The 24643-nt window shown below is 36.7% G+C and overlaps 1 protein-coding gene and 1 non-coding gene across 7 annotated transcripts in view; one reads left to right on the top strand and one right to left on the bottom strand.

Annotated features, from left to right (window-relative positions):
* Positions 1 to 24643, top strand: part of DACH1 (dachshund family transcription factor 1) — a 367584-nt gene that overhangs the window by 327628 nt on the left and 15313 nt on the right. For 4 of the 6 annotated variants that reach the window (XM_054806675.1, XM_054806681.1, XM_054806696.1 and 1 more), the window contains 2 exons: positions 2930 to 3073; positions 3541 to 3609. In XM_054806675.1, coding sequence (XP_054662650.1) covers positions 2930 to 3073; positions 3541 to 3609 — 213 coding nt within the window. Of the gene's footprint in view, positions 1 to 2929; positions 3074 to 3540; positions 3610 to 7598; positions 7666 to 24643 lie in introns of all 6 variants that reach the window. The other 2 variants (XM_054806688.1, XM_054806712.1) reach the window with 1 other exon arrangement.
* Positions 1642 to 1757, bottom strand: LOC129201998 (U5 spliceosomal RNA). The gene has a single exon (XR_008575578.1). It is a non-coding gene; the product is annotated as a U5 spliceosomal RNA (small nuclear RNA).

Genomic DNA, 24643 nt, shown 5'->3' on the forward strand with positions numbered 1-24643 from the left:
TCCAGGTAGCAAGTGTCATGTCTTAAAGAAAGCTTCACGTGTCTTAATGGAAGCATGAGCAAGATGGGAGAAGTGTACCATATCCCTGTTAAGTTAAGAGAAAACCATATGAAAAAAATGAAATACACTTAAAAGCCACAGCATAGAAACACAAGCCACTGTGTAACATACAGGTCAAAACCCATTAGGTGAATGTGATCTTCAGCATTAGGCAACATCTATCTTTTGCTCATCATATTAAAACAAGTCAAATATCTTTTTCTTTAGTGGCTACATCTGAATATTTTTGCCATTTTTTGGAACATTAAATTCACTGCTGCTACTGGATGTTCTACAGAGCTGCTTATTTACTGTACTGGTTTTTTCCTTTGTAAATATTCCAATTAGTGATTCCTAAGGCTGTAGGATGTGTCTCATCAACTGGTGAAAGTAGGATAATATCTGTTCTGTGAGCAGCTACACAGTAAGGGCTTGCTAATTCTGGCTCTGACTGCTGTAGTCACATCTACAATGTGTCAGCCATGATGACATTTTAATTCAGAAAGCAACATATGTTTCCTTCTCATTTATTGCAATCACTTTCAAAGTACTTATAATGAAAACATTAAAACCGTGCAATGATTCAAAATGTATTTAGTTTAGCCTTTGTATATATACTAGATGTTCTTTGGTAGTATAAGCTAATTAGCCTGTAAAGTGGTTGGTACTATAGAAAATGAAAAAGAACCAAAATTCCAAAGTCTTGGATGTAAATTATGTAGCTATTCTGACTACAGGGTATGTGCTTATATTCATTTTGAGTCTGAACAGTTCTGTATAGCAACACAGAATATCCAACATCACCCAAAAAGTGGTTATTCTTAGCATGTACATTAAATAGTAATAACAATGACGGTTCCCTTTAAAAGTTTCATTATTTGCATTTGAGGAGTATGAACTGGTGGAAGTATATTTTTACCTTTTCCAGCATTCATCCCTAGGCATGTACCAGAGGTTACTTTGGAGTGAGACACAGGGCTAGAAAGATCTTGACAGTCCAAACTAGTATGACCTAGTATTTGGTTTTGGTAAAGATAATTCTTTTAGCGTGTGTAAGGAATTCTTTAGTTAGTAGTTTAGTAATTTTTTAGTTAGTGTCAAAATAACAGACTCTCCAGGAAAGGGTTATCCAGGAAGATCTTGTGAGAAATAAGCTTCTTACATGCACATCCCTGAAAACCCTAAATGTGCTATGTAAGAAGGGTTGCGGTGTGGTAGGGGAGATAATGATATCACAGATTCACAGATTGGTAGGGGTTGGAAGGGACCTCTGGAGATCATCCTGTCCAACCCCCCTGCTAAAGCAGGATCACCTAGAGCAGGTTGCACAGGATTGTGTCCCAGCGGGTTTTGAATATCTCCAGAGAAGGAGACTCCACAACCTCTCTGGGCAGCCTGTTCCAGTGCTTGGTCACCCTCAGAGTGAAGAGGTTTTTCCTCATGTTCAGGTGGAACTTCCTGTGTTCCAGTTTGTGCCCGTTGCCCCTTGTCCTGTCACTGGGCACCACTGAAAAGAGTCTGGCCCCATCCTCTTGACATCTGCCCTTTAGATATTTATAAGTGTTGATGAGATCCCCTCTCAAAAAAACCCCACAAAAACCCAGCCCCACCAAGGCGGAGCCTCAGAATAATTCCTTGACACTCATGCCTGTTCCTCTCCACAGAAATCTTTAGTAAAAGGTGAAAAATTTATACGATCTGAAGAGAAACTAGACTGTGTATATGCTCTACGACTTTACATGATTTCTTTAGAGGCTCGCTTTGACTTTTATTGAGTATAAAAAATACTGACTATATATTGGTTCGCATTATCCTTTTCCATCAGGAACGTAAACTGTGATATGTTCCTTCCGTTAGGGATCATGCAGATCTTATGTTTGTGGTTGTAAGTCACTGGTAACATAGAAGAAAAAATTGTGGTGAAGTTTCTTTAAAACAGCCCTTGCATGATGCACTTACACCCTGATCTTGCAGTCCTTTTCCTTGTAAAATTTGAACTGAAGAGATATAAGGAAAACTTTTTTTCTAAATTAGGGCCTTCTAATGCTTAATTTTAAAATACTCCTTCCTTTCCTAATGCTTTCCCTCACATTTGACAAAGCAAAGTAATATTTACTTGGCTGGGGGACCCAACACTGCCCAGGTATTTCTACTGTAAAGGATTTGCTGAGTTCTTCAAAGCGAGTTGGCTGATGGGACAGGAGCTGACAGAGAGCAAGAAAGAGAAAAGGGAAGGACAAAGGGAAATGTGGATAAGAAATAAAGATGGGCAAGAGACCGGGCACCAGGAGGCCAGATGGCTTGAAGCACCAGCAGCTTGGATGGGAGTTCGAAAGCTCAGCGCCTTTCCCAAAGGAATGCGGACCACGGCAGGGTGGAGGCTGAGCTCCTCCTGCAGCCCTGGCACCCAAGCAGCCGCATCTCCCTCTTGTGGGAGAGAAGCTGCAGGCAGGCGGGCGAGAACTTCATCACTGTGTGTGTACTAACTGTGTGTTACGGGCCATGACACAACGGTGGGCTTAATCCCGAAAAAATACACCTCGCCTCCAGAGACAGAGGCATATCTATGTCAGATGATGCAAAAAGTACATTTCGTTGCCAGTTCTAAGGTTTTCTGGTTTGGACATTCACAGATTCTCATCTGTTTATTAAAAAAAAAAAATAATAATGCTATAGCTGAATATCACCTACAGTTTTCAATATCATGGTATAAAACATAAATATCCTAGTGTGATTCCAGCAAATTTCAAGTAATTTAAATTGGTATTATATAATAAATCAGTTTGTATGAACTGTTACAGTTGTATTGTTTCTCAGGACTCTTAATAGGTAATCATGTAACCAAGTTTCAGCTCCAAATCTGAGTACACTGATTTTCTTTTTTTCCTAGCAATAATTCAGAAAAGGCTAAAGAAGGAAAAGAAGGCAAAGAGGAAATTGCAGGAAGCACTTGAATTTGAGACTAAGCGACGGGAGCAAGCAGAACAGACACTGAAACAGGCAGCTTCAACAGATAGTCTCAGGGTCCTAAATGGTAAGAAGCCAATTTTTGCCTCTGTGTCATTAACTTTCAATTTAAGTGCCAAAAGAAGCTTGCTATATTGAAAATTTATAACGTGATGGGAGGGGAAAAAGAAGAAAATCTCTTTTCTTTCCGTCATTCAAGTGATGCCTCTCTCTTTATTGTTTTGTTACTTTAAATAGTACGTGCAAATAAACTCACTGGAGAGAATGCCCAAACTAGGACAATTTTATATTATTAGCTTGAGAAGTCAATTTTTTTTCTTCTTTTTCTCCCCCCTCTTTTATGCTTGAAAAATCTATTGCCTATTAATCTTCCTAGTCTAACAAAAAATTGTCCTGGCCTCCAGTCATTGTTCAACATTAAAAAAACTGACAAAGGTTGATTGTATTGTAATTCAGCATTGGAGTAACAGGTTGTAAAAAGGGCTATAAGAATCAAATGAAATATGTGTCAGTCTTACCTTTCTATGTTTCTAGACTCTCTGACCCCAGAGATAGAAGCTGACCGCAGCGGGGGCAGAACAGATGCTGAAAGGACAATACAAGGTAGGAATTTGCAAAAGGCTATAAATCTAGATCTTGCTATATGAGTTTTTCCTTAGCTTTAGACTGCTATTCAAGCATGTAGCCTACCATCTGGGCCACATCAAAACAAGTTCAAACAAGGTCAAGTTCATCTTGCTTGTTTATAAGAGAGAATACATTCTGTGCTGATAGATTTTCTTTAAATTAATAGGTCATTTCTGTTTATACAGAGCAATTAAAGAAGAATAATTAATTTGAAGCAATATTGGGTTGAATCTCAGACATGCTGAATGCAGGTTTTGTGAATATGTATAGTTAGGTTTGAGATAATGATGTTTTTAAAGGTATATTTGAAACATTTTGAGCCTTTTAACTATACGAATGGCTAAACCTAATGGGTAACATTCAAGGTGTGATGAGAATTTCATAGCTAATATTCAGTGGCAGTTACTGAAAGGTGTATTTTAATAAGGTACTCTGAGCATTAACGATAAATAAACTGCTTATTCCCTTCTTGGATTTTTCATTTACCATGTCCCATTATTTACATTTTAATAAAACAAATCTGCTGAGTAAATTTATACATGAAATACTAAAGAGAGCCATATTACTTCCCCTGTGAATCTAAATGTGTGTATATATATATATATATCAAACACCAAGATATTAGTAAAGAGCAAATTTTTAAGATAGTATTTATGTTCTAATATCTTCTCTAGTCAACAGGCTAAATCTACCTATATGAATACTAACCAGTAAAAATAGCATTTGTTTTCACTTGTAAATGAAGGTGCATTTTTTCAAATGCAAGCCTAAAATGATTAGCTCAGTAATCACTCTCAATTGCCTTTATTTTGCATTTTGAAGTCAGTCATCTTAACCGTATCATTTGACGACATCTGTGTGTTATTTAATCACTTTTTCTAACTCCTAAAGAGTTGTTACTGGTGTGCCACGAGGAGGCTGTAACAACAGAATAAAAAGTCAACAAGCTTTTAATGTATTGAGCATATAAACAAATACAAAAGAGGCAATAAGTTCTTATGAAAGACAAACATATGTATATAAACAAAAACATTTAGATTTAAAGCAAGTTACGTCTGCAAAGTCAATAACTCAGAAGTTGGAATATGCCAGATTAAACGTTGCCTGGGAAGTGGGTACATGTTTGTTATTCCAGAATCCTGCTTTCCTTCCCGTAAAATGTATGCCTTATTCAAAGCACCATTTGACATAATTTTTTTCAGTAAGAATCCAATCCTTATGTCATTTTGTTTGGTACAAAAGAAGACTTCTAATTTCTTGGGAGGCCCGTTCTGTTACGCTAGTCACTGCAGTACCTGAGCTCTTTGCTAACATTAATTACTTTATATTCAGAGCACTCCTACAAGGAAGTGAAGTTTGGAGCATTCCCATTTGAAAGCTGGGAAATAGAGTCACAGAAAGATTAAGGTGACAAATTGCTTAACCTTCGAGTAGCTAGGACCTATTTTTTGAGGATACTTTACATTTTTGGCAAACTAATTCAGTGTATTGAAAATCACTGTTCCTTTTCATCCACCAGTACCTCCAAGGCTTTCTCCTCAGGGCTGCTCTCAGTCCCTTCATCCCCCAGCCTGTATTGATACTGGGAGTTGCCCTGACTCAGGTGCAGGACCCTGCTCTTGGCCTTGTTGAACGTCATGAGGTTCACATGGGCCCACTTCTCAAGCTTGTCCAGGTCCCTCTGGATGGCATCCCATCCCTTAGGTGTGTCAACTGCACCACTCAGCTTGGTGTCATCTGCAAGGTCTTATCAAGGTCTAAATCAAGGTCTTACAAGCAACATTGTCAGTAACGATGACCTTTCCTCGATTCATCTGTCCAAGGTGGTGCAAGGAAAAAAACCACCAACCCACAGATGATTATCTAATTAAAAACTGGTCCATAATATATTCTAATCATGATATTGGATCACATTGCAAAGGCAACCTTAATTCTGACATTTCCTGTCTCTACTTTGCAGTCTTAACACATAATTGTAATAGTTGTTATTTTAAGGACAAGGAAGAAAGAAGCAAGAAACAAAGCTGTAATTTTCTATAGTTTAATACATTCAGCTTAATCGTCATGCAAAAGTTCAGAACTTTTAGATCTACCACAACAGGTAACCCTGCAGCACAAATGTAACTATAGGCACTTATTGTCATTGTGGATCAGGTATGATAGCCTGAGAGGTTTCAGAAATAGTTCAAGAAATGCTTAATAACAGGCGACTAATGCTAAGTGTCAGCTCTTTGTGTTCACTTCCAGTTTTGGAAGGAGGATTCCCTCTCACCATAAACTCCCTTTTCTCTGTGTCCCCCTTAGCACGTATCCCTGTTACTCCTGCACCTCTGTGTCGCGGTTCCTCCTAGTTTCTTCCTCCTCACTCCAATTCCAGCTTTTGTCAGCTGCTAATCTCTCTTTCCTTGCTGTACATTACATTGTGTTTCTTTTTTTCCCAACTTCGCATTCTTCCAGCCTTCTCTCCTGAACTCAGTTTCATGCCACCCTGATGATTTCTTTAATTACAAGCTCTTGCTTTTCTCAGTGACCCCCAACCCCCTGTCTCTGTCTGACCCTTCCTGTTGCCTCCTCCTCCTGTCCAGCCATTTGGAGAGTCCATGCTGCACTGACATTCCTCGTTACCAGCCTTTCCCGTTTGGCACCACATCTCTGTCTGTAATTCTCTGCTTCCCCTCATCGCCCCATCAAGCTCACGTTCCCTGCTGCTTTCAGTACGCATTCTGTTTCTTATTCTGCATCTGCCTGGATATCAGGGAGAGAAGCACTGAGAGAAAAGCATAGACAATTTCTCTGTTCTTATCTCAATATTTAGCACAGCAATTGTTTGCAGAAATGAGGAGAGAGAGTTGCAGGAAAAGAACTGCTTCAGTCCTGCAGCACCGGGATAAAGCATGCTCAGTACAGATGGGCTCCTCGGAGAATTTAGCCGCAAAACTCTACAAAACCTTTCCAGTGGGTGAAACTGGGATTTTTCCAACACTTTTTTGAATTTTCATCGGGCAACAAGGACCATGTCTTTCCAATTTTTCAAAACTTCAATTCTGTCCTTATATTTTATCTGTAAATGATATGTGGTATACTCTAGTATGCAATATATAAGTATTGCTATATAAAATATACAATATATTCCATAATAAAGAATATAATACTATCTCTTTCATGTTTCAGGTTCTGGGGAAAAAATACTTACTAGGGAAATACTTATGCCTTTCTTATTCCTCTCAAAAATATATCTGTATCTCGGTATCAAAGCATGTCTGGGGTAATAGTCTCTTTATCCAGAATCATTATTTTTTTTTTCAACTTACTGTATTAAGCATGCTATGCAGTTCCGTAACTAATCAAACAGAAGTAGGAAAGCTGCAGCATTCTGTGGGGAAGTGAAATAATTGAAATACCAAGTGTAATTTCAGCATTTAAGAAAATATTAAGTGAGGAAATAATAATTAAAAATAAATATTTTATCTACTATTTATTATAAATAAAAGTTGTATTTAATGTTCATATTGTTAACGATCACTTTTGTGAGTAAAGAATAGGGCTAATTTAAGCATAAAAGATAATTGTATTTGTCAATAAGAGGGGTATGTTCTGTTCTATTTTTCATCATGTAGCTCTTATTCAGATTCACTTTTAGTTCATGTAAAGTCTTTTGTAATAAAAAGATAATAAAAAGAAATTTGAATATGAGACTATAAAAAGAAGACGTGCAGGATATTTTAGGGTTGGGTTTGGGTTTTTTTAAAATACTGGGTAGATAACAGTTTGCTGGAATATCCATAAAATGCTAACAAATTATCATAATAAATAACCCAATTATGAGTTTCCATATTTTTTAACAGATACAAACAGATACTCAGTTATTAGGAGCTGGTGTAGACACTGGTTTTAAATGTTTTCTTTCTTGCTTCTGTTTAAAATAATAATAAAGCAGATTATCCTCTTCTCCATACATATTGTAGGTTCACTAGATGCCTATGCCTAGCTCCCAATCCGGTTTCCCAAGACCCCCTCATCCCACACAAAAAGGTACCATACAAAGATAATGTTTGACTTTTATATACTGTTTTGTTACCAGACCTCTTACTAAGCACTAGAACAATGACATTTACTGCTGCTCTTACTTTCTTATTTCCATTGACTTTTTCTTCCCCATCTGGTCACTTACCATGTATTCGTCTGCCTACGTTATTAATTTTTCTTTTCCTCTATAAGGAACCACATTCCCAATTTTCTGTCTCCCAGTAGTTTCCCTCTCAAGTCCTGTACATTCATCTTCATTCCATTTAAACACCACTCCATGTACGCATTATCTAAACTCCTCTAAAAATGTTTTTGTTCTGCACTGTCTTCCCCATTGACCATTCTGTTCCTATGATATCCCTGTCATGTCTTTTCCCAAATCACTCCCAAATTGTTTTATGCTTTTTTCCCAAAGCTATCCTTATAAGAACAGGAAGCTTAACCAAATTTTCTCTCTGACAGGCTGCTATTTTTTTTTTGTCTTCTCTTTTTCTTTCCTATTTTCTAGAAATTGCCTGAGCCTGTACCTTTTCTACTTTTTTCCAATTGATTCCCAACTTCTACATGCCATCATTCCAGCTGCTTCTGAAACCAGCTCCATCATTTTCTCCTAACAGTCTTCTCACCCTGTTCAGTTCCCATGAACTCTCAAGCTTATCATTTTTTTCCCCAAATGTCTGTTCGCGTTCCCAGAGACCCTTTGCATTTTACCTGTCCTCAAAGTTTTCCTGTCCTACTCCACTCTTTCAGTCAATTTTTCCTTAACTACACATACTGCTCTAGGGGAAATTTTGTTCCTTTTGTCTGTCAATCAAAATTTCATACCTCAATTCCTTATTCTGCTGCAAATATTTTTTTTTCCTTCTAGCACATTATCAGTCTTTCTCCAAATGAGCCTGTTATCTTACTCTCCCTGTCCCTTAGCAAAACGAACTTATGCTTTCTAAGCCCTTTCCCACCGACTGTTTCTTCTTGCCTTTTTCTCGTTCTCCACCTCTTCTGTAGGCTCATATTAATAGCGCAGTTAAGTGTAATGCTAAGTGGCTTCAGACTATGCTTTCCTGATGTAAGAAGAAGAGCCACTCGGCTACCATGCACATAAAAGCTTCCAGAGCCATCTGTCTTTTTCCCTCCCAGAAAGGACAAGGCAGGAAATGGAGATGTTGAGCAGATCCAGGAATAGTAAAAGAAAGCAACTGCAACTCAGCACACTGACTGCATAGTCCTGTATGAAGTTACTTGTAAGGCCTTTGAAGGCTGCTAGGGAAGAGTGAGAAAGAAATTATGATTTAACTTTGCCCATACCAAGAACCTAGTGTGTGCATTTTGCTGCCTAAGTACTAGGGGAAAGCAGCCCTGCAGCTGCCCTCCACATCAATAAAAATTGCTTAGAGACAGCTTCAGTCATTTGCCTCAAAACCTAACCTAAATGGTTTTCTGTGTTGGTTTGAAACTTGTTTAATCTGTTTTTCAACAAGCAAAATCAGTGTAATAAACTCAGCAAACGATAGTCCTTGATTCTTTCTGGCTCCATTTGTGTGTGAAAGATAGCTATCTGAAGGACTTCCACAATGAAAAGGAACTTTTGGTCATTCTGTGAATCTTGTGCCCACCATTCCCTTTCTGATGTATAAATCTTGGACAAAAGCATGTGGAAATGTGTGATGATATTTCTTACGAGATCAAAAACTTTATTGGAAAAGGCCATTATCAAGGCTGTAGAGTCAAGCATTCCAAAATTAGGAAATGGTAGAATTAAGGTTGTCTTCCGCACCTTTGTTCAACTGCCTTTTGTATGCATCATGATATAATCTTTAATTATATGATTAGATACTGTATTTTTCACAGTACCCTGTCTCATTCAGTGCAGGGGACAAGGATATAGTTGAATAAATGGATATCTATCCAATATTTTCTTTATCTTCAGTGCTCAATGTGTGTTCTCATGCTTTATATAATACCTGGTTTATACATAATACTTTCATCATTAGACATCATGCTTTACAGAAGAGGTATGAATGATTATCTCAATTTCTTTCATATGTTAAATCTTAATTTTGGCATTTCCTAACAGTTGAGTGTTTTGCTTCACCGTTTGAATAATGTCCTAGGTAGCCATTTCCTAGGGTTTTCTTTTTAACATGTAAGCTACAAAGCCAGAAGTTTCACTGTGAGATGACATCTGACAGCCTTATGGACTTGAATCTGTAGATTCACAGTGATAAAGCTAACAAAGTAGCTGATAAACTGTAATACTTTATGAGCACTGTGGTCTAAGGAATGACCATTTTGCCGTGGGGGTTTTACAGATACTTGTTGAGATGAATACAATCTTGGGATACATTTCATGCTCTTGGGCACAGAATCTTCTTTTCATTTTTCTTGCAATCTGTATCACTTTTAACAGTGTCTCCATTAAGCTTTCTTATTCTTGTTTCTTCCTCATCTCTGGCTATTGTATCAGTCCTAATATTCATTTCCCAATTTTATAATCTCTTTCTTGCCTCTTTTTTTGTCTCACCTTTCAATACAAGTTTCTATTTATATCCAGTCATAATTCGAGCCTCTAATTTTAACTTCTTACACTTAATATCCTTGTTAATCAAGATCCAGACATGTCCAGATATTGGCTCATAATACTCTATCCATATGCCGCATACCCAGTTACTTGTCAAGATTTCTCCCTCTAAGAGACTTCAGATTACTTTACCTGACTTTTTTGCCCTGTCTGTGTTTTTTCCCCCGTCTTTCCTTCTATTCTCAACCACTGAGTCCTGTTCTTCTCTAATCACTCGGTCCCCCAACTTCAGTCTCAGTTACTGTCAGGCAACCATTTCTTATTACTAGCTCCCTTTCACAGTGTCTTCCAGTGTGCTGGTTTCTGTGTTTCTATCTATGTGTTTAACCAGTCTCAGCCCCGCCCCCCAGTCACGTTTTCTGTCTTTATTTCCAATTCCAGCCGTATTAGACTTCTTGTCTTAATGTCTCTAAATCTTAGGTTTTGTATGAGTTTATGTTTGTAGACTTAGAGAAGATTACTGTTGGCTGCTAATCAGAGATAGCACATTTTCCATTGCAAGACTACTCTCAAATTAACGACTTTTTTAAAAATAGTTTTCAATATCCTCAAATGACAGGACATCTATTTCTTTTCTGGGTACATCAGTTCTCTCTGCAGCACATTTAACTAAAATGTCTTTTTTTTTTAGTCTTTCTTTCATTTATTTTGCCCATGATATCGACTGTGATGACCAGCATCAAGTCCATTTTTGTTATCCATTATCCTTCTGTAGAGCTCCTTCAATAATTGCATCTTTCTCTCAGGGCTTCTATCTCCTATCTTTGCATTTCTGTCTGTTCCTCTCTGTGTCCCCCTTCCTCTTAATCAAAAGCAATTCCATTTGCTCCCATAGCTCCTCAAAGACGAGGTCATCCATCTGTATAATGCCATGTAAACCGATGGTCATATATTCTCTACAGTATTAATTGATTAAACCCCAGAAAAGCACCTGATTCTTTATACATTTTACCAAGTTTTTTCTTGCCTTTTTTTCTCATTAAAACATCTTAGAAACGTTAAATATATATATATCAACTTGTAAATTCTGCATTTTTATTCAATTGACACTTGCTCATCAGTTATTCCATTTTTATTGCTGCTTAGTAAGTACTATGGATTTGTTGTTACTCATTTATTATTGCGTGTGACTTCTAGCAGAAGGGTACTTGGGGTTTAGTACAGAGCCAGGATTCTCAAATGGATTTATCAGGTCATTTTCAGAATGAAAATACATTTTCACTTTCCCATGTGACATTCCTTGTTCTCTGCCGACCCATTTCAACACCGTTTCAGCTTCCCTTGTATTGTTGCTTTCCCACTTTCCCTCCACCTCTGTTTCAACCTCCCCCCTTGCCAAATATTACTTTGGAATATCCCAAATCTTTCTTATTACGCCACTTCTTTGACCTGGGAGGCAATGCGCGTGTGTGATCTGGCGCTATGTGTCTGCTGGTTGACCAGGTGGCTGACTGGGAGATACACGCATTCTGAGGGATCAGTGACAAGCCAGGAGATATGCATTTTCTGCTGGACATCTTGTTGCTGCCTCTTGGCAGCTGGGCAAATCAAACAGTACATGATGCTTCTCAGCAGCTGATGGGCCAAACAAATGGTTTTTCAAGCTGCAAGAGACCCACGGCCCACCTGTTGTGCAGGCCTGCTATAAAGGTTGAACATTTCAGCAGGGAAAAGAAGTCAGGAGCTGGAAACAAAGCTGTCAGAAGCCTGGAAGGCAAAGGGATTTTTTTTTTCTAGATATATTGAATAACTGCCCAAGGAAACATCTGCTACTTAGCTAGGCTGTTTATGGAAACAAACAGCTGACTATTCTAGACCCACAGAAATATGAAAAGGTTCTGTGAAGCAGCAATGACAAAACAGTGGATGGCCTTGTTTATGGAGATGAACTTTTCTGTGATTTTTAGGCCACTTAGCATGTTATTCCATTAGGCCAGATTTAAAAAATAAATAAATAAATTAAAAAAAAAAAAAAAGAATTTCCATTTAATTTGTCAAGAAAGTCTTTTTTTCAGCTTAGGAGTTACCAAACTAAGAAGGCCTGTGTATGTTTGTGAAATACCATCTCTTGTGAGAGTGTGACTTTCAGCAATCCGACAGATAGATTTTCCATTTTATCTTTTTTGCTGTCTGATTATCAGGTTTCTTCCTTAAGTTTTCCATTCTTAAGATTTCTGAAGTTCAGTAAGAGAACTGATTCGAGTCTGTACAGCTTTGGTTAACTGCAGACGTAAGACAGGACTGTCTCTGTAATGTGACTGCCCTCCTTAGGGTTATTCTGGCACCTCTAGGTAAGAGTAGTGATCTGAGCTACCAGAAACGTGTGAAAAAGACAAGAGTGGAGCAAAGCTGTTGTAGTGACCCACTAGGGAGTGATGTCTGCTGTCTCGTTATCGATCCCTCTCTGCGTGCCAGAGTTTGTCAAACAAATTGATGCATTGGTGAAAACGTATGCACATGCGCTGCTCAATTTTAGAAGCTGAAGGATAGTGTGTTTTCTGCGCTGCTCTTCTCTTTTGTCTTTCTTATGCTCAAAAAAATATTTTCAGATCTAGTGGTGGTGTTAAAGGGGGGAAACTGTTAGAAGTTTAGTGTCTAACCCTCGGTGATATTTAGTGGAGCTGCTTTACTAACTCCCTTTGGTTAGTCCACCTGATTCTATTTTGGTTTTGCTCAGTCTTCCTAAAATATTTGCTGGTTAAACATTGTTCCTATTTGCAGTAGCACATACTTATAATGCTTCATTTTCCTTCTGATTAGTGCCTTAAACTTCAGCTGATTTTTCACTGCAGTGTGTAACACCCTGTATTAATGTCAGGGTCATGCACTTATTATTCATCTGTACAGTGCTATGCACTTCAGTGAAATTATATACATAATAATAAATAACAACATTAATCTGTGTGCACCACCTTGAATTTCATTACTGTTGCAGGAGGTATATCTCTGAAAATAGGTGCTCTAATTTTTATACATTTTCGAAAGAGATGGCCACTCTCCATGTACACTAATTTAAATATTTTATTTTATTTCCCCTAAGAAGAATAAGCCTTAGAGCTTTACCAGCTCACAGGTTTTAAAAAGACATTCATTTTACTGATTTTTTTGGCTTGGCAGACAATCCAGTATAGTTCAGATTTTAAACCTAGATTGTACATTAGACATTTATGACTTCTCTTGCTAGTTTGTCTGTATATTACTGTTGAAATCTGAATACTCAGTGAGGAAACATACAGTTAAGATTTATTTTGCTTCACATTTCCTTGACCATGAATAAATACTGAAATGATCTTTCAATGCATAGAAACCAAACAGCAATAAGTATGTTCCCTATCCCCCTGCCCAGGCATCCAGCACTTTGGCAGGTTTTCAACCCAAGCTAATCAATTAAAGACAACATTGATTAACTTAAACGGAAGGTGGTATTGATTGCAGGCAGTAACCTATAAATAGACAATTGTTTCATAGTGTTCATAGGTCATTGTTAGCTACACCTTTAAACTTTAAGGTACATAATCCTGTTATCTATAACCCAAAAAAGCAAAGGAAGGGCGTAGAGTTAATAAACAGTTACCTATATGTTGCGAAGCATTCTTATAGAGCCCCCTCATTCAACAGTTATACTCTTACATAAACTTTTTCACATTTTCTTTGAAACTAATATCTATTGCAATTTACATCTCATTTTATAGCTGTATATCTGTGAAGCTGCTGGAAATCAAATGTGTTCATGGCTTTTCTACTGAGATAAATGATTAATCAATCAGAGGCTTTCTTCCAACATGGTACTTTAGCGCACTTTTAAAGCAACTATGTGTAAAACTAGTGACTAAGCATTAACAGAGTCAAGTGGGAAAATTTAGGACAATGAGAATATTAAATAAAACACATTGTGCACCAAAAAGGCTATTAAGACTTTATATAGAATTTTTTTGCATTGTTTCATTTTCATTCATCTTTTACTCCCTCCTTCCTCCATGTTCATATTATTCAAAGAGAGAATGTTAGGATGGATGAATTTTTACCTAAAACAGACTTCCAGGTCTCCCCAGTTGTCTTGCTACCTGGGAGAAATGGGCACTGCAAGCCACCATCCTGCCTGTTTATGTTTCCCATAAGTACTCTCTTCCCTTCGTCTTCTGCCTCAGAGAGTAACTGAATCCTGAACAGGCTGGTAAAACACACATTTCTAGCATAGTCTCAGCTGAAAAACAAATCACTTTTTCCCTTCTAGAGAAAGAAGTTTTTTAAACCATGACAAAACAACAACAATCATTCAGTGAAATGGTGTTTCTATAGCTTACCATGAAACAGATAGAAACAAAGTGGATTTCTAGCTGCCTCTTTAGGTTGGTTGGGGAGCTAGATCTGCTAACCGTAAGCTGTTTATCAGTGTTTGCCACTACACTGTGTAGAGGGCTGGCCCTTTTCCTCTTTATTTTTTTTTTTCCTTTAGCCCCGTTTCCTACTTCTTAGACAAGTGCTGGAAGGTGGCATGACGTCAGCTGCCATGTGTGCCATAAAGAAGATTGTTACTTGGCATTTGGGTTTTAAACTACCATGGAGATTAAAAATGGCCTGATGTTTGTGTATTATCCCCTTATAAAGGAACTTCAGCTGTCAATATTAGTGTTGCATTCTTCTATGAAATCATTAAGACTTCACTTTCAACAGACCTCAAAATATTTAATGGTTTTGAGATTTTTCTAATAGTTGCACTTCCCTTGTTGTGACTTCTCATGTGATGTATGAGGGAGACAACTGTTATGCCAAAATAACAGTAATAATTTTCAGTTCTGCTAAAAGTACTGTGCTTTAGAGAACTACTAGTACAAACTAGTAGCTGGTAAGTTACTTTATCCACTTAGCACACAAAGGAGAAAATCTATTAGACAAGGAGATCCATGTCTGCTTCCTGAAAGGTAGTACGGCTTGATAGTAGATGTTTCTTTGGTAAAGAAACATCAAATCCAGATTAGATTTCAAATCCTGAATGTCAAATTCAATCAGATTTAAAACATTAAATATTAACAGTAGCCATCCTCTTCAGTGGCCCTTTTTGACTGTGAGCCACCACCTGCATCGAAGAAGAAAAGAAAAATTTTTAGCAAACCATGTGAACTGATCTACCAAGGAAGGTCATCATCAATTTCCCATCTCATCCCTGCATTTCAATCTGAAACTGAAGAAATTTTCACAGAGAAGTTAAGATATTCTTAACTTAACATCAATTCTTACACCATTTCAAAAGTTATTTGGTTGTCCACAAGGAGATCACTAGTGCCATTTGAGATGCTCCAGGGCATCTGAGACATCTGCATGGGGTTAATCATGCCTATGGAAGATCCAGGCCTTTCTGGAGCAGCAGCTGGAAGCCACGACAGGTGTTGAATCAAACCCCTTCTGTTCATTTAGAAAACCTTTGAACATATTACATTTTTGATTTGGGTTATATTAAATGGAAATTTATAGCTTATTATTTATTTTTAATTAAAATGTATTTATTACAACATTAATTCCAAAAGGAAGGCCTATGCCACTCTTCACATGTTTACTGGAAACACACATTCATGGGATAATTCCTCTAGATCTTGCTCTCCTGTTATCTGTGGACTAGTTTTTATACTGTGTAGCATTTGACTGAGAGATGAAAATATGAGTTGCAGAAAAAACTGGGGTTTGATTCTTCTTAAAAATAAGCCCAAACTCACTGACTTTCAAAAAGATCTGATATTTTTTACCGTATGTGACTCAGATAGCAGCCCTTTGGCCAAGCAGAGAGCTGGCCCTGGATATGCCAGCCCAGAACTTTGTTAAAATGCTTTAGAGTATTCTTGTACTTTCTCTGTTCTTTGCCTTCTATCTCTACATTCAGTATTAAAATCTTTCCATAGCTGCTTTCTTTTTTTCAGTTTAAAAAAAAAAATAAAATATTAATTTCACCGTGAAGTTTGCAAGAGTAATTGTATGAAGAAATAGCTAAAGAAGTAAAGTTGGTCTTTAGCAGACATTGAACAGAATTCATTTATGAAGAGTGTATAATTCTTTTCAATTGCTAGTGTAAATGTGTATATTCAAACAGAAAACAAAATCAGGCATCAAGCTGAAGCAAAGCATATTTGTACATAATAGTTCTGAGAAACTGTTTAAGGACAGATTATTCATGAGAAAACACTTATTTCCTAAATCTTTGGTAGATTTAGGAAATAAGTGTTTTCTCATGAATAATCTGCTAGTTCAAAATTAGCTAGTTCAAAAATAGTCTCTTAAATTGCTGTTATTTATTTTCAGAAGATACTTCATCTATTATAATGCTTCTGCATGAATGTAAGTTTTAGTAAACAGATATTTGTTTGGTTTTTTGTTCGTTTGTTTTACTGATTCCAGTTTGCAGCCTTGTGGTCTGTCTCAGATAAATTATTTTGAGCTATGATGTCAGGAGTAACTGGGAAGCTAGTAGAAATGTTATAATTGTAATATCTGAACATCTTTGCAATCTTTAATGGATTTAACGTTCACATCAGGAAATACTCCTGTGATGCAGAACAAAGCAATTATCTTTATATCATAGAGGGGCTAAGGAGCTTGATCATGGATATGTCAGAAATCTGTGGCAGATCAGGAACTGAACTTAAATCTTGTAAGAGCTAAAATTTTCATTCTGTCCTTCGTGGTTTTGCCTTCCCTTTTATTTGTTCCTTCAAGCTCTCTCATTGTATAGACATATGTAAAACTAGATGGAATTTACCCACTTGAATATGGGTGGTAGGATTTACGTCCCAAAGCTTCATGCTAACAGAATACATGTAACACATCATCTGCGCTCGCTCTGCACTTGCTCAGACTGATGGCTAACCTCTGTGAATATCAGGGTGATGACAAAGTGCACCTGGCGTAAGTCTTCTCAGGCCTTTTCTTTGTTAGACGCAGCTTTGAAAATACAATAACATATGTTGCCTAGCATTATCTGATTATTACTTGATTTGATATGATTGCCTCTCACATATCAAGTTGACCCTATGTGTTCAGCTTTTGTAAAAAAGACCTGAAATAAACTCTAGATTCTGTTACTTCTACATAAGCGTAACCAGTTTGGTTAAAATACCTTGCATAATGACACTTAAAAGGTTTGAAACTAAAGTAATGGGGAATGGATTATTTCATTTACGTAGGTTCGGCCAGCTTCCTAACCCCAAAGCTCCACTGAATTTCTTTCTCCAGGTTCCTGGTGTACAGACAGGCTCAATACCTGCTATACTTTTCTACTCGTCACTATGAGATGTTAGTGACTGTGCTGCTAAATGACTTCTTCGATTTACGTGGGAAGTTGTATGTGTTCACGAACCCATATTGCTGATCACATTCCCGATTCAAGTACCATTCCTGATCTCAGGTCTTGCTGTCAGAGTCACCTACAAATCCAGATTTCAAGCCTGAAGGACTGTAGTGATTTAGGCTTATGAGCATTACCTGAGAGTCTTAACTGTGGAGAACAATAGAGGAAAAAAACCTCTGAGGATGCTTATTTGAAAGCATCACTCCAATTTGAAGCATTTTGATAAGGAGTACCGCACAAGGTGAAGGGTAAGGCAAAACCTTTCAAGTACTGTGTTTCCAGTTGTTAAAAGGGAAGAGCCAGTGAAGGAATTAAAAAGGAGTGACAATTCAAAGAAGGAGACTAGGAAAATATTTTTGGTATATGACTTTGTTTATACAACTCAGATAGAAGTAAGCTTTAGTAGGTAAGATATGAGAAGAAACAGCATATGAATTTACAGCTAGAGAGAGGGATGGGAAAAGGAGGGGCAGAGACTTTACAAGAAGAAATTTAGACACTATGTTGTAACGAAGTCAGAAGTAACAGACAAACAAGATACCTTGATTTTGAACTTCACTGACAGACCAGATGAAAAGAGTGTTTCGTAGTGACTAAGAGGAGTAGTAGTGGGGAAGAGGAGGAGGAATCTGGAGGGGTGAACGATTAACAGCTCTGTTTTCCCATCCTGAGATTGTCATAGCAGCTAAACATTCACACAGAGGATCAGAAAAGCAGGCTGAGGTTTTAGGTCAGACAAAAGGGAATAGACCCGGAGTACAAAGGGCTATGTCAGTTGTCAACATGGATGTGGTGGCTGAATTTCTGTTTGTGGATTAGACTACTGGGATACGAAGCAACGAGAGGGAGACAAAGGGAGGAAGATCGCAGCCCTGAGAATCTAAAACAGAAAGTTGAAGGAGAAGCCAAAAAGATCGAACTCAGAAAGAAATTAGCCATGTGGATGGAGAACAATATCCTAACAAAGGGACAACAGTATTGAAATACCAAAAACCTTTTATCAAAGGCTAATCTAGAAAAGCCTAGGAGGTAGGGTATGAGGTGCTAGTTCTAAGATTTGGCTAGAAAGAAATCATTAAAGACAGCCACATTTAATAACAATTTGCAAAAAAATCTGACTAGCAACAGAATTGATGGTCGAGGAAGAAGGTACTTCCCAGCATTTTGCAAGTACTGTGGTCATTCATCCATGTGTTTAAGTGACACATTCTTACCAAATTAGGAACATGGAAGTATTATATCGATGTTGTTAAAGAATAAATGACTAGTCAAAGAATAGGAAAATATCATAGGATTTAGCTTCAAGTTGAAGTCCTTCATTACATTTTCTCTTATCAACAAGTTCCCTGAAGACAGGATTATGTTTATACAGAACTATTACAATGTGAGTTCTAGAAATTTTCTTGGATATTTTTGCTAAACCTCTGTGGTAATTGCACTTGAGAATTTCCTTAATGGTAGTAATCATCTATCAAAAAATGTCAAGTTAGCATGGCCACGTTTTTTCTGCCCTTGTATTTAAAGAGAAAATCTCAATTTCTGTCAGATGCTGTAGATTTGCCACCTAACTGAAAGAAGAGATAAATTAAATCAAAACATTGCACTTTAATATCCAGTTCCAGATAGAAGGTATGTACACAGCGAAACTTTCAAAGGGAGGTGCCTTCAGTTGGAACTTGGTAAACAGCTCGAAGGCCTATCACCTACGGGGTGGGGGGGGGAGTTTAATATTTTGAGGAGGCCACGTAATATTACATTACCTTTAATTCTGCAACGAGCTAAGAAATTTAGAGCACAACTGAGCAAATGTTCTTAACAGCCTTCTAGCAGCCTGGTTTTGTGAATGGTACCAGCTAGTGATTTTCACTGCTTCTGGAAAGCTTGATTTGTACTACTATAAATGTTAAGAATGAGAGCAACTGAAAACCTACCTCTATATACTTCATCAAATGTATGCATGTGTATTCATGTTATGGAAAAAGAAAACTTATGTTATCAGATTTGGAGAGGATATCATAAACTCTTTTGATAGAGCAATCTTTTGCCACAGTAACTTAAACTAGAGAATCAACATATTATACCTTGTGTATTGCATATCATAAAATATGATTTAAATGAACAATATTGAGATCAAAGTTCCAATTTAGGTACTAGAGTGTATTGTTATGAAAAGCCTAGTCAGTTATATTTATAGCTTCATATTTTCACAGGAAGAAAACAGTCTAGAAACCTAGGGATCCCTCATGCTTTATGCAAATGCAGGAGGTTTTAGATAACACGATCAGGTCCACAATTTGCTTTTCTTAAAACCCAGAATAAAAAATAAAAATAAATGCACCACCACCATCCAAACTACAAAGGTGAAAAAATGCTGTATCTTGCATTTTTCTACCTCCTGTGGCTAGGGACAGAATGCAGACATGCCACAATAATGTTTTTTATTTCTACTGTTCAAACCATATTAATGAGAACATCATTTTGGAGAACTAATTATTTCTATTTGTCTTGTGTCACACTTTCTAATTCCCCTATATTAGCACAGCCAAAGCAAATTAATTGCTTTTCCAGCAGTTGAACCTTGTCCAAGAATGAGCTCACATTCCCTTCCAGTTTTGCAGTTTCTAGGAGCGTATTGTGTCAAAAATTTCTCTTGATACTAAACATAGCCCAGAGAATATCTTTACAGATTTCTGTTGCTGCTCACTTGATGAAATTTATAAGTTTAAGTGACCCACTAGGAAAGATAAAGTTCTTAGCTGCAAGATTATACATCAAAACAGTTAAAGTGAAATTAAAATTAAATGAATGAATCTCACTGAAGCAAAAAAAGCAGTAATTAATGGTTCCCTTAATTGTCTTCATAAAATATTTGCATGGGTCTAATTTGCATAATTTGCATGTATTAATTAATCTTTCAAAGGAATTTTGTGCTGAGAGAAGCCAAAAAATCTCTTTGTTTTATTTAACATCTAATGAAATATTTATCTTCGTTAATGAACTTCTCATCTTCATTAAAATAAAAATTGCACAAGTTTGTATGTTTTAAATGTTTTTATAATTGAAGCATACAAAAAAATCTCTTCAGACCTACAGTATCTGAAAAACAAACACATTATTGCACATTCTGTGTCATTTTGACTACAGCAACATTTAAAATTTGAGAAACCCTATTCACTCTACCAAAAGTTTTCAAGGGGTTTAAAATTACTTCAATTTCATTTTAATTGATGATAATTTTTTAAAAAAAATTACCAATGGAGATGACAAGGTAAACATTTTTGTATTTGTTATTATTATCAACCCGTGATACATAACAGCTTTTACAGAGCAAATATTATGTATAGAAAAAGAGACTAACATCGTTAAAATTTAAAATACTCAGGAGTTTGTACATGATATGAGGTTAGTTTATACTCTACTAGACTAACAGTTGAGGAAAACCAGTTTATGAGTTACTGCCTGACATTTAATGATTAAACCTGGAATAAGACTGATGACAGTAACACTTATAAAGGACGGTAGTGGCAGAGGACCTAGTTAAATGACAGGTTGCGGTGATCAGCAATTTTGAGCCAGTATCCAAAATAACTAGACATCCAGAATGAGAATATGCAGTGAAAAAAAATAAGAATCAATATTAAAGTTTTATGCAATTTTTGAATGTGGAGGTGTGAAGACATGAAAAGAAATTAAGTACTCTGCAGAAGGCTGTTTCTGTAAAAAGAATAGGTGTAAGAGGACGATGATTAGTTTTTCGGGGACAAAGGTGAAGGCCATTACTTAAAAAGGGGACCACCTAGAATCCCAAGGTAATGTATCAGCTACTTAATAATGTTGGAAATAGTATCTTTGGAGAAAGAATGGCAAAATATGGTTAAAATAAAATAGCTTCTTCACAGAACATTAACCTGTGCATAGTAAGATATGTGAAATGGAGTTTCGTTTTTTTTCAAGGATAAGTACAATATTATTGGAATAATGAAAGTATACTTGAAATAGGGAAATGAGTGGGGATTTAGAATACAAAGAAACTATATTTGCACAATGAAACAGCGCGATGGGATTTGTACTCATTTTCAAAATGCCTGCGTATGCTGAAATCCTTGCACAAGGAGTTTATAAACACGTTAATGTGTTTGAATTCATTTTAGACGTGCAATACCTTAGAAAGCCAGCCTTGCAGAGATAGAAAAGTAGGAGCTGTTTAAGACTGCTTTAAGATACAGCACTCATTGTATAAAAGAAACAGGAGGTTTAAGCTATCAAGATTGTATACAGAGTCATATATTCCTTACTACTTTATCCTATAATTTTTTCAACCGATAAGATATAGTGGAACTTTGCTGATACCACAATGGCAGTATAGATATTGCTGCGTATTATGAAGGTGTGGAACTCGTGGAATAGCTGCTGAGGCAATGTAATGATCCATAAAATACCCAAACAATATCAGTGGGAGGGATGTGTTTCACTTCACACATTTCTGGGGTAGATGTCTTGATCTATTTGGCTGGACTGCTGTTAAAAGTCAATAAAGAGCAATAGGTACATCTCTACCTTTGAGGAAGATGAGTCCTACCTTCCAAGTTTCTTCATTGATTATAAAGGGAGCCTACAAAACTGGCTCAGACACAGCTATCTACAGTGCAGGTGTCTGAAGTTACTGTGATGAAGCTCATCTGTTGTGTATTTTCCGTTTTGCTTGCCTCAGAATTCCAACATCACTTGTGACAGCAAACACACCATGAGGAGCTGCATTTCAGTTAGTTCTTGTAACTACTGATGTTGGCAATGAGTAATTGTGCATCACTTCTGGAAAAATATCCACGCCTGACAATTCCTTTTCTGCTTGGTGTAATTCTGTAATGTTTCCATACTGCACAGTTCTGAAAGTTGCATGAAGTGTGACCCTCAAATGTAGAAAGGATAACTTGAATTCTGCAATAATCCTGAAGCTTTGCAGCATTTTTTTCAATTGGATGCTACCATGTGAGCCACAAGGCATGAAACAAGAGTCTAAAGAAGCATTCCAAAAACTCTGAAATAAGAACAAAAGTGGACATAAATTGCGAGGTAGAAAAAGAGGTAGATGAAGTATCACAGAACTCTACAAGGGAAAATGTTATCGTATTACTAATATAGTTGCATTATATTACTGTATCTGTATTACTCTATCACTATATCATTGCTCATCTGTAACGGCCAACTAGTAAATGTTTCTCCATTTAAATGTAGTTTTGCTTGCAAACAAGACATGGGCTGGAATTAACCTGACGAAGCGTAGAAGTCTACCAGGTAGACATCTACACCGGTGCTTGTCACCCTCGACCCTCTGTGGAGGGAGTGGAGAGAAATGTCTACGGTACAGTTCATCACTTCGTAAAGTAGGTGTCTATATTTCTCCTTTGTCTGTGGAAGGAGCATAACTAGAGTACCCTGGTGTAAACCACTACAAACAAATTTAGTAAACTCAGACACATTCCAAAAATGCTGAATTCAGTTTCTGGAGGTGAGAAAGTAATATTTTTTGTTGTTGCTTTTTTTTGTTCTTGCTTATTGATATTATTTTTTTTTTTTCTGTACCATAAATCAGTTTTATAGCTGGGGTTGTAATTTTACTCGAAGATAGTCTAATTGCGAAGGATAAATGTAACATGTGACACGGTCACAAGCAGTATATGCTAAGGAGTTACTGTCTTTGCTCATTTCACATTTTGCAGCACGCAAAGAATCAAGTGAATAATATCAATTTCACAATTAAAATGGTAGCATTTGTTTGGGTTGCTTATATGCTTTAGGTCTGATTTTTTGCTATTGAATGCTATGGTAAAGGAATAGCTCATTTTGCATGCTTCAGTGCATTTTGAACCACTGCCTTAAGCCAGAACCAAATCTTTACGCAGTCTTTATCTACTGATTTCTTGATGGCAGCACCGATGCTTTGGTATCTCACAAGGGTGTTGTGAAACTTAATTAATATTTGTAAAGTATTCTGTATCATCTTGGATGAAAGGCACAATAGAAATTCAGTTTTGTTATTAACTTCGGCTTTTTTATTTTCTTTGGTGACTGATCAGAATCCCAGGTATTAAAAAGCGGCAAAGAGAGGCGATGCAAGATACAGCAATTTACAACTATTATCAAGTAATTATAGTTAGTTTCACATCTAGTACAGGGAAATAGATGGAAAAATATTTTATGGGATTTAGTAAGGAAATACTTGATAGCCATAATTTTCTGTAAAGGCGGCCTGCCTGGATTTTCATATGAGAAAAATTTAATAGACTGACTTACCTCAATTATTCTGTGTTAGATCAAAAGTGCTATATTACCTAGTGGCAGCATTTTGGTGTAGTAGGTGGCGGTCTCTCTTTCATAATCCTAAACTAACTGTGGGGTCAGAAGTCCTGTTAAAAAGATTGAGAGTTGAACATTCACTTAATATATTCAAGAGGCAAACAGGCAGTTAGATTGAAAACGTAAAGAAAACTCTGCAGTGAGATTGTATCAGGCAGGCAGCGCTTTGAACAGTGTTAAGAGTTAAGAAGGCAACCACCTTCCTAAAATACATTCCAACTCAATTGCTCTATTACTCTTAAGTCAGTTAAAAAAAAAAAAAGAAAAAGAAATAAGAAAAAATATATACCCTTGTCATCAATAAAGCTGTATTAATTTAAACTAGCTGAGGATCTGATGGTTTAATTTTAAAGTGGCCAAAGATTTTACTTTTTGTCCTTTTTCTTTTTGCCAGTATAATGAACAAAAAAAACCCCAAAACATTTTTATGTCCTTCAGAAATAGGAAATATTTATAGTATTTTAAGATAAACAAATTCTTAATATGTCTGTAATATTCATATAAATGCCTTATTGTAAACCATCAAAGCAACCAATTACTATGCCAAATCTATTTTAATTCTAAAAATAGCATTTTCTAGCAGTGGTTATTTTTATATTGATATAATTAAGAATGATAACATAAAACAATTTAGGCTTTGCATAATTCAAGCATTCAGCTTTCCCATGGATTCGATTTGGAACTTGAGCCATCTCTATTAGTATCTCAAGTTC

Source organism: Grus americana, chromosome 1 (assembly GCF_028858705.1).
Source record: "Grus americana isolate bGruAme1 chromosome 1, bGruAme1.mat, whole genome shotgun sequence".
Taxonomy (NCBI): Eukaryota; Metazoa; Chordata; class Aves; order Gruiformes; family Gruidae; genus Grus; species Grus americana.